The sequence below is a fragment of the Synchytrium microbalum genome (genome assembly GCF_006535985.1).
Source record: "Synchytrium microbalum strain JEL517 chromosome Unknown SmJEL517_scf0003, whole genome shotgun sequence".
Lineage (NCBI taxonomy): Eukaryota > Fungi > Chytridiomycota > Chytridiomycetes > Synchytriales > Synchytriaceae > Synchytrium > Synchytrium microbalum.
Window position 1 is genome coordinate 950,191 of NW_022158352.1, and position 12,743 is coordinate 962,933.

The following is a 12,743-nucleotide window of genomic DNA, read 5'->3' on the forward strand; positions in this document are numbered from 1 at the left end:
TGATGTAGATACTTTCATATGGAGCTGGATCGCACTGTCACGGAATTCGTGTGGAAGGGACAAGTGCCTTTGAGAATATCAGTACATTCAGAGGATGTCAAGACATTGATGGGAAGCAGCAGTACCAGTACAGGTCAACGCGATATTGATCCACAACACGTATGCCACTATAAAACATGTTCTTTTTATGCATCTTGTTGTGTGCTCGTTAACACACCAACAATTGAGGTCAAAACTACTGCTGATTGATTCTTTGTCAATGACATAGATACTCGCACTGCGTTGCTCATATCTACCACTACTGACTAGCACAATACGGAAATATTTCACTGAACTTTGTAATCAGCCGCTAGTCATTGATGACGCTGATATTTGGTACGAGTGTGAAGGAGTACCTCTCAAATGGTAACGCTTGCTACCTCACTTAGACGTCATAATTCAATATGAAGGTGTCTGACATTCGTGTTCGTAGGCATTATCCCATTGGTCTGCTATTCGACATACATAATGGAGCTCGACAATTACTACCTTGGACTATAACAGTCAGATTCACTTCCTTCCCTGCCGACAAACTGATACGAGTCAATGCTGCTTCATCCATGGACGCTCCACACGACTTTTTCATGGCACTAATTAAAGAAGCTGACTTTCTACGGACGGGATCGATCAAGAAAGTGATGGGTCTGAGTAAAGCTGACCAGAGCTCGCTATGGGAGGGTCTATGCTCGAGTAAGCACATATGGTACAGGTTCTGGTATCCTATGCATCTGAAACGCCCAGCTAACATGGTTTGCTCTTAGATGACTATGAAAAGTTCTGGGCTGTAAACACTCGTTTAATCACAAACGAAGGCATTCAACCGAAAGCTATACCACTACGAATCTACATACAAGATCGACCTGTGGTTCAAGAGCTGGTGGTTCCGCTAGATCAAGAACGTAAGATCATACCCGGGGTGCCTGGTTTGTTTCCTTGTCACCCTATACTCAATTATTTGTCTGTAGAGAATCCACGGACAATAAGCATCGTCCTGCAAGATGTCTTGAAGGACGCACTAGATCTAACTATAGATATTTCAACACTTCAGGTCACGCTGCATGGCGTGGCAATACCACTGGATACACCGATACCATATCTGTCTGTGAATATGAGCTATCCAGATAACTTTTTGCACCTGGTTGTGGTATTTCCAAGACGTTGATGGAGCTCGGGTTTGAACATATCTGCACAGTAGCTATTTCATTGTAGATTTTCGACATAAACACTTAGTCTCTCTCTTAACACGTGATCAACTTTCATTTGTTACTATTACTCCGAATTTGTGTAGATAAAACGACAGTAGCTGCTTATTGCTGTTTCAAAATTTCAATTTCCTTCCTCAGATTCCCCCTAGCCCGCTGTTCTCTCGTTGCAAAGAACTCCTCAGAGAAGTAGAGCCTCGGCCTCCCCAGAAATCGCTCTAAAACACCAGCACGGCCAGCCGTATAGTCTGAATCTGGCATATGTATGTATTCCTGCCGTATCGCTTTGGAGTACTCTTCATAGTCAGACCACAACCAACTGAGCACTTCAAGATCAAAGTCCAGAAAGAGTTTCAAATCGTCGGTGACGCCGGTTTCGGGTAGTTTATGTGAGATTGTTGCTCGTATCATGGTCGTCACTATGTTACGATAGTTGAGTGTGAGTTCAGGGAACCTTGAGAGAAGACAAGTCGCGAGAGGTGTGAGCACAAACTCTAAACTGACTTATTTTACCTTCCTCTGCCACGGTTGGCTCAATCGAAGCATCAACTGCGTATTTTTCAAATACGACGATGCTTTGTTCCTCGTTGTCGTGCCGAGTTGGGTCATAGATCACACTAGTTTTGACAGTGGTGCGAAATGGTCAGCCGCCTGGGGCTGGTCTGGAAAAGCCGATCCAAACAATGCGATTTACTCGTGGAACCAGATAGCAAGCTCAACCGCTAGAGGATTGTGTACAGGGTAAGTGTCCAACAGCGAGAGCAGGTTCTTCAGATGCGACAACGTGTGGTATCTTCTTTGAGACTCAGAGTAGCGAGAGCGGATCTAAGGTATGAATGTAGTTCACATCAACGTGTTCTTACAGTATTCATCGGTTCATCGTCACGAAAGCTACACGTCATAGATCGTGAATGTCTTTCGAAAATCACGTCGAATTCCAGGATCAAAGCGAATACTCACCGTATCCCACCATGAAGGCAAACAATTCTTGCTGAATCTAACACGTAGCTCTTCTACATTTGATTCAGTTACCTCGACTTTCATCGTCCAGCACCAAGTGATGACTGCTGACGACGAGGAAATGGCCGACAGAGAACGAAAATCCGAAGAAAAGGACAGCAATTCGACTAGTTCTACACGTGGTACGCCCCTAATTCCCGTAATCAAGTTGCTCTATGAAGAAAGAAAGCAGAGTTGTTAATGCAACGACCACATTTTGTTTCTATAGGAGACCCAAAGAGAAAGAGGCCAGAAATACCCAGTTCCGATCTTCCTGATGAAGTATGACTTGATCTTGCTAAAATCGTCTTACAATCGCCTGTATTCTTGCGTTGTTTCGCTACATTTCTGAACAAAACTTCAAACCCATCGTTTAAATCTTAGGCAGCTACAAAGGAGGTCGAAGACAGGTCGCCTTCGCGAAAAAAGACAATTGTAGCAGTGGCATCTGAAGAAATAGAACGCAAACGAAAACACCATGAGGATGAAGGTGCTCCTGGTCACATTCAAGTATGTTGGGGCTTTTAGTTTGAAATCAACCTACAAAGAGAATTAAAGAGTTTATTCTTCTGATCTATCAGTCCAATAATACTACAAAACGGGTATTTGGAGATATGGAAACATCGCCAGTGAATGGGTCAATCAAGTCAGGTTGGGAGCACACAGTTCACTCGCAGCATTGTTGGAAACCATGAAGCTCACAAGGTCTTCATGATAGATACACCAATCTCACCACCACCAAAACCAGTATTTGGTGGATTCGGTGGCGGCACTTCCAAACCAACAGGATTCGGTGATCTGGCAGGTCCAAAGACATCATTTGGTGACATTCTAGGCAAAGCTTCGTCAACCGCTATACCCGCTCCTTCAACAACCACTACCACGAAAGATAATGATAATACCACTCCAATGCTATCCACATCTCCCGCACGAGTTCAAATGGAACGTCTGGAAGTCTCGTCGCAGTTTTCTCCACGGTCCTTGTTTCCACCAGCAACACCCTCTACAAAACCTATACCAACAGCCGATGATTCAAAGGAACCAACCACCCACAAGTCTCAAGACGACGAACAACAACCAGTAGTCATAAATGATAGCAAGAACACGAGCGAATCAGAACCAAAACCAGTGACAGAAGATGAACACGTAACAAGCACCACAACTCATAATAACGATAATAGTCAACCACCCAAAGCAGGATTTGCCGTATTGGCAGAAAAGCCTCCATCATCATCTATATCACCACCACGACTCGGGTTCTCGACTGGATTACTGGCAGGACGTACAGCAGAAAAGGACGCAAGCGGTGTATTCGGATCAGGCACATCGGGACTCTCAGCATTTTCATCCACTACAACAACAGCAGGAACCTCATCTTCTACGACTAATAATACAGTGTTTGGTGGAGGAGCCAAAACTGGATTTGGTGGTACCAGTAGTAGTGGTGGTGGTGGCGGTGGATTTAGCTCCTTTTCTTCTTCTTTAGCAACATCAGGAACTCCGTCTTCCTTCCAAACATTGTTACAGTCTTCATCCTTCGTCAAATCATCATCAACAACAGCAGCCGCCAAGAAACGAGATGATGATGAAGAGGATGGAAGAGGGGCTGGTAGTAGTAGTAAAGCAGGTGCTGGTGGTGATGACGATGACGAGAATTTGGAAGAGGAGGAGGTAGCAGTTGAAGTGGATCCAAATGCTCCAGCTGCAAACCTTACGCCAGTGCAAGGTATGTCTGATTTTGATTGTGTATGCAATACGTTTGACTGTTTCTTTACCATTTTTTTGTCTCCAGTTGAGACAGGGGAAGAGGATGAAATCACTGTGTTTTCAGCCAAGGGCAAACTCTTCAACTTTGACAAGACCAAAAATGACTGGAATGAACGAGGAGCCGGTACATTGCACCTGAATCAAAGCAAGCGAGACAAGAATGATTCCAGATTGGGTAGGCGTCTGCGTTGCGCAAGGTTTTTTTGCTCCGTTACGAAGTCTTATATCTGACTTAAATCATCATCGATATATAGTGATGCGAGGTGAAAAGACGTTGCGTCTCATGCTGAATATCCGCGTTGTCCATGGTGTGACCTGTAAAAGGCCTGGAGACAAGTTTGTTGAGTTTGTGGGTATTGAAGGGGCAGATGCGAAATCCGTCACACGTTTCCTCGTCAAGGTTTGTTCTTGAAATGTGCCCATTCATTTTGCAATTTGAGGAGCTGATTTTTTTACTAACAATGTAGATGACAAAGGACAATGCGAGCTCGTTGGAAAGCGTGTTGAATGAAAAAGCTGAATGAAAACATTGGGACAACTAGTAAATGCGCATGTTACGTAAGGCTAGATGATTGTTTATTGTTTGTTGTATAAAATAGAGAAAGATACCGCAAAAAAGGTGAAAAGGTCCACTCTTTGTATTTTCACGTTACGATGCGAGTGGGCTGCGTCGAATCTTTTCCTTTTGTATTGATTTGTTCTAGGTTGCATTCAATAATTCCAGCTATTATGTGTGAGAACTTAAGTGTAAGCTTCACCTGAAAAGACTTCGCTGATAATTTCCGAATCCCAAAATACTTCAACTTAAGATCTCTCCTTGCTCAAAGACAAGGACAGCTTCAGAAACGCGTGGAGAAATACACCATTCATATAGGAAGAGCCATCAAAATCCATCAACCATGGCTTCAAACGCCCTCACATCGTCATCTGCGTCCACAAGGTCCGTCCTCTCAGTCTTTGAGAGATACCAAAAAGAACGTCTAGCATTCGCCCAATCCGTAGCCGATATGGCATCACGAGAAACCAATATCGAAGCCCTCACATCCGTCGGCGCCACCTCCCTCCTCCGCCCCCTGCTAGTCGACTCCGTCCCTGCAGTCCAGCAAGCTGCTGCACTAGCATTGGGAAGATTAGCAAATCATTCAGAGAAACTCGCAAATGTTGTTGTTGAGGGAGATGTGTTGCCACAGCTTGTGTTTTCGTTGACTGAGCAGAATGTGAGTTGATGTGGGATATTGGACGAGACCTCCTCTTGCAGTGAGGTTTTTTTTTTTGGCTTACGTGAATTATTCTTTTTTTGATATACAGAGATTCTATAAAAAGGCAGCTAATTTCGTGCTCCGAGCGGTTGCCAAACATTCTCCTGAACTGGCCCGAGCTGTTGTTGATGCTGGTGCATTGTCGTCGCTGACTTCGTGTCTTGAGGAGTTTGATCCTGGTGTTAAGGAGTCTGCAGCGTGGGCTATTGGGTACATTGCTAGACACAATGGTGGTACGTAGCTTGCCTCTTCATCGTCCCGCAATCGACTCAAATGTGATGACTAATTCTTTTTGCGTATTTAGAACTCGCACAAGCTGTAGTTGACGCTGGTGCAGTGCCACTTCTTGTCCTGTGTGTACAAGAACCTGAATTGGCTGTAAGAAGGATCTCTGCTTCGGCGTTGAGTGATATTGCAAAGCATACTCCTGAGGTATCGTATCCTTCTCCAAGAGCGACCAAAATATATCCACATGATCTTACAAACCATGCTTCTTACCCAGCTCGCCCAGACAGTCGTCGACGCTGGCGCTGTACCCGTCCTCGCTCCCCTCCTATCCAACCAAGACGGCAAATTAAAGAGACAAGTCTCATCCGCACTAGGCCAAATCGCCAAACACACTGTCGATCTAGCTGAAACGGTGGTCGATGGAGAAATCTTCCCAACCGTGTTGCTGTGCTTGAGAGATCCAGAACCGTTCGTGAGGAAGAATGCTGCGACGTTGATTTGTGAGGTTGCTAAACATACTGCTGAGGTACGAAACCACAAAACGAAGGTGGTAGCTAGAACCTGTGATGGGTATAGATACTAACGTATCACTTCGTTTAATAACATAGCTCTCACAATTAATTGTAAACTCGGGAGGTATCGCTGCCGTAGTCGACTATGTCAACGAAGCCCGTGGACCAGCTCGATTGCCTGGAATCATGTGTTTGGGATACATTTCAGCCTTTTCAGAGACTCTTGCATTATCTGTTGTTGTGGCCCGTGGTGTTCCTCCACTGGCTCAGGCATTGACTCAAGAAAGTGAAGAGCACATCAAGGTTTGTATAACTCTCGAAAAGTTTATATTCGTCAGAAAAAACTTGGAGCCGAAATACTATATATTAATGAAATAATATTTTTCTTCAGGCGGCATGCGCATGGTCCCTCGGCCAAATCGGACGCCACTCACCCGACCACGCCAAAGTCCTCGCCGACAATGCAATCCTCTTGAAACTCTTAAAAACAATGACTGCATCAGCTCCCGAATCTGACCTCCACGCCAAATGCAAACGAGCCTTGAAATGCATCCTTGAAAAAACCCTTGTACTGGACGCCCTCGAACCATTACTAAACCCAACAACCCCAGCATCCATTTTGAAATACGTTGCTGCACAATTCGCAAAGATTTTGCCTCACGATGTGTCTGCTCGTCGATGGTTTGTTACGAGTGGATGTTTGCAGCGTGTGCAGGAGATTGCGGCTAGCTTTGGTGGTGGGTTGGCTAGTGTTGTTGGTGGTGGTAACAAGAAGGTTGAGGTTGGATTTGGAGCTGCTGCTGCGGCTGTTGAGGGTGGTGTTGCTGCTACGGGATTGATTGGGACCAAGATGGGAGAGCATATTAGAGCTATTAATGAGTGCTTCCCTGAAGAGATTATCAAGTACTATTCGCCATCGTATGGAAATACTTTATTGGAAAAGGTATGAGGATATATGTGTTGTTTTCAGTCCTTTGATTGTCTAGTCCTGATATGGCCATTTTTTTAGTTGGATGCCTTTGGCAAGAATGACGATGTACCAGTCGGAAAGTCAAATCTACCCAAACTGCCATCAAAGGACCTGCTCACCCAGTAGAAAACGAGAACTATAGAAGCACTTTTAACACACCTGTTCATATTATTCGCCTGGTCTCAAGATTCCAAAAAATGTATTTTATTAACTGATCCACAGTTGGTTGTTTCGAATTCCTTGTTGTTACATGACGGCTTAATTATTCTCGAACTGATAAACGAGAAAAGAGTTGCAGATACTTGGTTTCTTGAGAATGAAGAGAGTTCTCCACTTGATGTAAAACACCATCCAGCATTGATGTGACTGATTGAGCAGCCAGTGATTTGATTTCGTCTTCGGTTAGAGGACTCAATGGGTTTGATGCTGGGATATAGAACGGCCAAAAAAATCAGACCATAGCCTGGTAGTGGGACGAATTCAGATTCAAGAAGCACTATACCTTGAGCTAATCTCTCTTCCTCCTCCTTCTTCTCCCGTTCCAACCGTTCAGCCTCTTCAACTTTGCGTTTACGTTCCTGCTCTACGTTATGTTCTTCCAGCGTGATCGCTTGATTTAAAGGTGGTAGTGGAGCTTGAAGTCGTATTGGTAGGACTGTTTGTATAGTCTGCACTTCCTGTTCTGTTGATAGCACATATCGATATAGCCGGAAGTGTTGAAACACGCTAGATTCGGGAGTTGTGATTAGAGTGTGGGATTAAAGAGAAAATCCGCTGATGTTACCTTGAGAGAACAAACTGCGTTATTGTTTCCAATTCCTGGTAGTTGAAGGTCGATGTTGAAGTTAAGCTGACTGCCATGGCACGGAAGATGTGGACTGTTCGTTCAACTGTGTATCCTTTATCTGTAAGTGGAAAAGCGTCAAAGTTGTTGTATCGTCCTACGGAGCAAGATAACGAACGGTACCTATACACTTGTCCAGTAACCCTTTCATCAGTGTAAAGAATAAGGATGTTTGTGGATCGGAGAATGAGTTTTCTCGTGCAAACCTAATAGAGTTTTCGTCTCAGCTCCGTAATTGTGATAGGTCTGTGCAGTCTTTGCTCACATGTATGCTTGATGACAATATGAGACACGTATGTTTGATTTTAGATCGTCCTTCCAGTTAGCAGTCGATACCAGCGATGCCATTTTGCTATTAACGGTTTAAAGTGTGTGAGTTTCTTGTTTAGGAGACAAATGATTCGCGACCTCATACCCAACACAGTCATCAATGTCAAGAGAGTTAAGTTCTCTTATAACATCTGGCATTAATGCCGATGCAGCTAGTATAGCTGTCGCCTCCTTAGCATCTGCCTACATATATAACCAGTTGTCAACACGTCAAACCAAATGTTGCATTAAAAGTAGTTCTACAGTAGATGCGGCTCGACTACAATAACAAGGCACCATGTAAATGCCACATACCTCATGATCCACATCGTTCCAGCCTAAGGAGATACCAGCCGATGACGGTTTCTTCTTGTTTGATAAATTGTCGTTTGAACCGATTACTGTCGAACTCTGCTGCTGTCCTTTGCCACGAGATACGGGACGACCTGATACGGAAGGAGGTCGCTTTGGAGTTGTAGCTCGCTGGACTGTGCTGACTCGACTTGCCATTATTGTCTTGTAAGCGGATTTGTGTGTTGAATGTCGTGTTGTTTGCGAGGATGTATTCGAGTAGAATTTTGTTGAATTACGAGATTATTTGAACAAATCGATTCTACAGTAGATGGTCCCCAGACGTCTCTCTCCTTGCCAGCTCTAACGCAACATCATGACCACATCGCATATTGGCCGTGATCTAAACACGTGGAAGGTGCTTTTCATATTAGCTTGCATTATACCACATATCGCCAGTCAAAAAGGTCCTCAACCTCCCTCATCAAACACATATCTCGTCGGTGACTTCCAAGGACTCATTCAAACTGCCGCCAACCCAAATATTTCTACGTATATCCGCTCGGGATCTGACGGTCTACCTCGAATTATAACATGGGATACTGCGTCAACTCAAGCTTGTAATCTTGTGGAAACTCTCTCTGGGGTATCTAACAGCCAATGTACCCTAAACGGATTGATCTACTTTGGCGGAGACTCGTTGATGCCAACAAATTCAACTCGTTCTCCTGTAATAAGAGTCGATCTAATTGGTACCATGCGTGTTGAACCCGTTGGTACCAACCTGCAAGGAACCGTTAATGCCATGCTATGTGATGAAAGCAGTGGGAACGTCTATGTGGGAGGCTCTTTTCTCATATTAGCGGCTGACGGAAGCATCTCTAAAGCTCACTTGGCGGTGTGGAATCAAGCTGCGTGGCAAGCTGTTGGGACGGATGTTAATGATGCAGTTCAAACGTTGGTGTCGGCCTCACAAACGTCTATATTGGTTGGTGGTGATTTTTCTGGAAGTGGTGCCAGTGACAATGTTCAAGTCGCTTATGCCTCTGTAAGTTGTCGACATCCGTTAAATAAGCATATACCGTTTGAAGCAAATCTCAGTTTTCTGGAAACTAGGTGACACCATCAAAAGGAACCACTAGTGTATCCAACCTCATGTGTGGCAGTAATGGTGGCTGGGTGTTCACTGGAAGCTCTGCAAGTCTTCTCGTAAACTTGTTTGGATCGATGTCGATATCAGCATTGAACCTCGCCTCTGCAAAAGATTCCATGAATTTTAGGTTTGTGCAGACCATCTAGATCTGATTTTCTGCAACTTTACTCATCCCACACTTACATTCATGTTCTCTAATCAGTGTCTCGGTTGGAGGCACCCTAGTGTCTCTAGTCTACAGCCCAGACGGCACCAATCTAGTTGAATGTACGATTTGTCCACTCCAAGCCGGGCCCCACATTCAGACATTCTATTTCAAAAACTCCAGGACATTGATTCCAAGTCTGACATTCAACGTCATAACTACTACTGGAGGACTTCAAGGTCTTTCGTTACTCTCGCTCTACAGTAATGACCTAACAACGTTCGCTTCAAGTGCTCTATCACAACCCTTATCTTGCAATGCCCAAGTCGGTCAATCAAGTATACAAGGCCCTTGGGCTAGTAGTATAGAAGGCATCCAAACCAACGCCACCACGTCGTTAGTCACATTTATACCCGTTATTCCATCCGCTGGTCAATATAAAGTACTGCTATCGCTGCCCGACTGTGCGGCTTGCTTCAATACGCAGCCATCCATACAAGTTACAGTCAATTTGAATGGCACCGTATATCTGTCTTCGATGCTAGTGAACTCTACGAAATCGCAACCAGAGATTTATGCGGGAAGCTTGGAACCATCTCAGTCTGGCTTTGTGCCATCAGTAGAACTCCAGCTCGTTAGTCAGGGATCGTTGCTTATCACGAGTTTGGTATTGGTCAAGATCCCTGCTGTTGTCTATAATGGAGTTACGGTTCTCTCTACGACCTCGTCCACCCTTTCCGCATTTGGCAAGTACTTTGATATTCAATTATGAATACACGATACTAATAGGCGTTTCACACAGGCACACCGGCTGCTGGTACAGGATCCACTATCACTGCAATCGCTGTTTCTGGATCAACGTTTGCAATAGGCGGCAATCTGAAATCCGGTGCCACTTTCAGTGCTCTCGCAATCGTATCTCCAGCCATGACCATCTACCTGCCTGCACAGTCTGTCTCAGAAATCTTAGCATTTGAAGACACATTTCTAGTGGCAGGAGCTTTCAATATGACTCAATATGGAATTGGTGTCTACAATATCACGACGTCCTCATGGAAGTTTATGAATCTGTATTATACAAGTGGGAGTCTGAGAATGTCACTCTCAACGGGTAGCAATTCAATGCTTCGGGTATGGAATCCATTCAACACACCAGAGTATGCAGGTGTAACGACGGCATATCAATTACAAGGAAACCGGTGGAGTCGCATAATGGGTAGCGAATTCATTACTGGAAACGTGATGAGTCTTGTGTCAGTCCCCAACAGCACTCTCCAAATGGCGATAGGTCAATTCACATCATGTGCACCAGTAATTGCAACAAACGCATTTCCACTCTCCAACGATCTCTCATTTGGCTCTGTCAGTGGGCCACAGTCGATGTATATGTCAGGAAGAATTGTGTCTGCTGCATTTGCACCGAATGGACAACAAATATGGGCTAGTGGGTCATTTACAGTGAATAATAGTAACATTAGTAATGTCGCTTCGTGGGATACGAAACATCAGCAATACGTGTCTCCTGGATTTACGTTAAATGGGATGGCATACGCTGTGTTTGTGTCTGATGATGGTGTAGTATGGCTTGGTGGTAAATTCTCATCTGCTGCCTACAATGGCACCGTTAAATTGTTGCATGGATTTGCCATCTGGAATTCTAATGTCGCGAGCTTTGTGGATACAACGTTGAACTTTGGTATGCCTTACGGATACGACTTATTTTTGGCGAACATCATTCTAACTGAAGAACTTGTACGTAGTCACGACGGGTAGCATCCCGTTTGTTTCGTTAATTCAAGGTTACGGTCCATTAATGTTGGTTGCTGGATCTTTTGATACACTGGATGGATCAGGGTGCTCCAATGCTTGTCTATTCGACTTACGAGTCTCTCAATGGCGTTCTTTGGGTGGACCTGTAACTCCACGTGTATTGGCATCTGCTCTAACGCAGGTACCATTAAATTTCCAAACACAAATTCTGCAGACGAGTCTAACTTCAAACAAATCAAAACCTCACAGAACAATCTGCTCGTCCTTGGTGGTGACAACTTCCAAGTCTTCAATTTGTCTGATCCCCAGTTCTCACAAGTCCCATACTCCTCAACGATCCCTCTGCCCGTAACATCACTAATGTCTGACTCCACAAACGGACTTGTCATCGTTGGAGCTTCATCTTTAACAAACTCATACGTATTATACTTGCCAAGCCTCGAAAACACTACACAGCCTGTAAAAATCCCATCACCACCAGGCTTCATAAACGCAATACTCCAATGGAACCAGACAACGATTATGGCCGCAGGCAAGTTCGGTAGTCCGGGAGTCAACGACTCGACAGTAGTCGTATATGAAAACCAAACTTGGACACCCATTCTTACCACAAATGCTAAAGACGCTACTTCTGGAACCGGATATGGGCTTATACGACCTTTTGTGAATGTGACGTTGTCAATACCACTACCAGTTTCGAATTCAAGCGGTGTGGCAGGACTACCAGTATATGGAACTGTTTTAATAACGCTATGTGTTGTGTCGCTGCTTGGTGGTTTGATTGTATCGTATCGAAGGAAGGCATTCGGGTGGGTTTGGAAGGAGGAAGGTTCAAGGGAGTCTTTGGATCCAGAGGAAGGGATCGAGTCTAAAAGGTCGTCAAGGTCGTATCGATCTTTCTTGGCTGAGGACGTGAGTCCGATTGTGCCAGTCCGCGAGGAAGTAAACATGAGTAATTCAATCAACGAAAAAGAGCGTCAGGCTCAACGGGAAATATAAATTAGGCTCAACTAATTGTAATATAGAAAGTAGTTGAAAGTTCAGCAATAGACAAATACTTCATCGCAAGACTTCGATCCAGTTATAATCTTTCCAAGAACCAAATTGCGAGCATTCATAAGGTTTCTGGTATGTAATTATATTCGTCACACTCACAAACCACCGAACATCATAGCAATGCAGTTTTATAATCTAAGTTTGGACCTAGCCGGTACCTCAATCCATAATCCAGTCCCCTTACAAATCACTTTTCCAG

General features: G+C 44.4%; 4 protein-coding genes across 4 annotated transcripts; 3 read left to right on the forward strand and 1 right to left on the reverse strand.

The window, feature by feature from the left end:
* Positions 1-18: 18 nt before the first annotated feature.
* On the forward strand, positions 19-1,201 carry SmJEL517_g01022 (uncharacterized protein; the record flags this gene model as incomplete). Its single annotated transcript, XM_031166950.1, has 5 exons — positions 19-159; positions 269-405; positions 473-729; positions 801-962; positions 1,005-1,201. 5 exons carry the CDS (start codon positions 19-21, stop codon positions 1,199-1,201), a joined length of 894 nt encoding a protein of 297 aa, XP_031027047.1.
* Positions 1,202-1,346: 145 nt separating this feature from the next.
* Positions 1,347-2,285, reverse strand: SmJEL517_g01023 (uncharacterized protein; the record flags this gene model as incomplete). The annotated part of the gene is made up of 4 exons (XM_031166951.1): positions 1,347-1,660; positions 1,755-1,858; positions 1,936-2,066; positions 2,202-2,285. 4 exons carry the CDS (start codon positions 2,283-2,285, stop codon positions 1,347-1,349), a joined length of 633 nt encoding a protein of 210 aa, XP_031027048.1.
* A 37-nt stretch (positions 2,286-2,322) lies between these two features.
* SmJEL517_g01024 (uncharacterized protein) lies at positions 2,323-4,531 on the forward strand (the record flags this gene model as incomplete). Its single annotated transcript, XM_031166952.1, has 8 exons — positions 2,323-2,383; positions 2,470-2,522; positions 2,625-2,750; positions 2,822-2,891; positions 2,959-3,966; positions 4,033-4,182; positions 4,262-4,407; positions 4,475-4,531. 8 exons carry the CDS (start codon positions 2,323-2,325, stop codon positions 4,529-4,531), a joined length of 1,671 nt encoding a protein of 556 aa, XP_031027045.1.
* Positions 4,532-4,906: 375 nt separating this feature from the next.
* On the forward strand, positions 4,907-7,102 carry SmJEL517_g01025 (uncharacterized protein; the record flags this gene model as incomplete). The annotated part of the gene is made up of 7 exons (XM_031166953.1): positions 4,907-5,224; positions 5,316-5,499; positions 5,571-5,698; positions 5,769-6,020; positions 6,103-6,309; positions 6,398-6,949; positions 7,016-7,102. 7 exons carry the CDS (start codon positions 4,907-4,909, stop codon positions 7,100-7,102), a joined length of 1,728 nt encoding a protein of 575 aa, XP_031027046.1.
* Between the last annotated feature and the right edge of the window lie 5,641 nt (positions 7,103-12,743).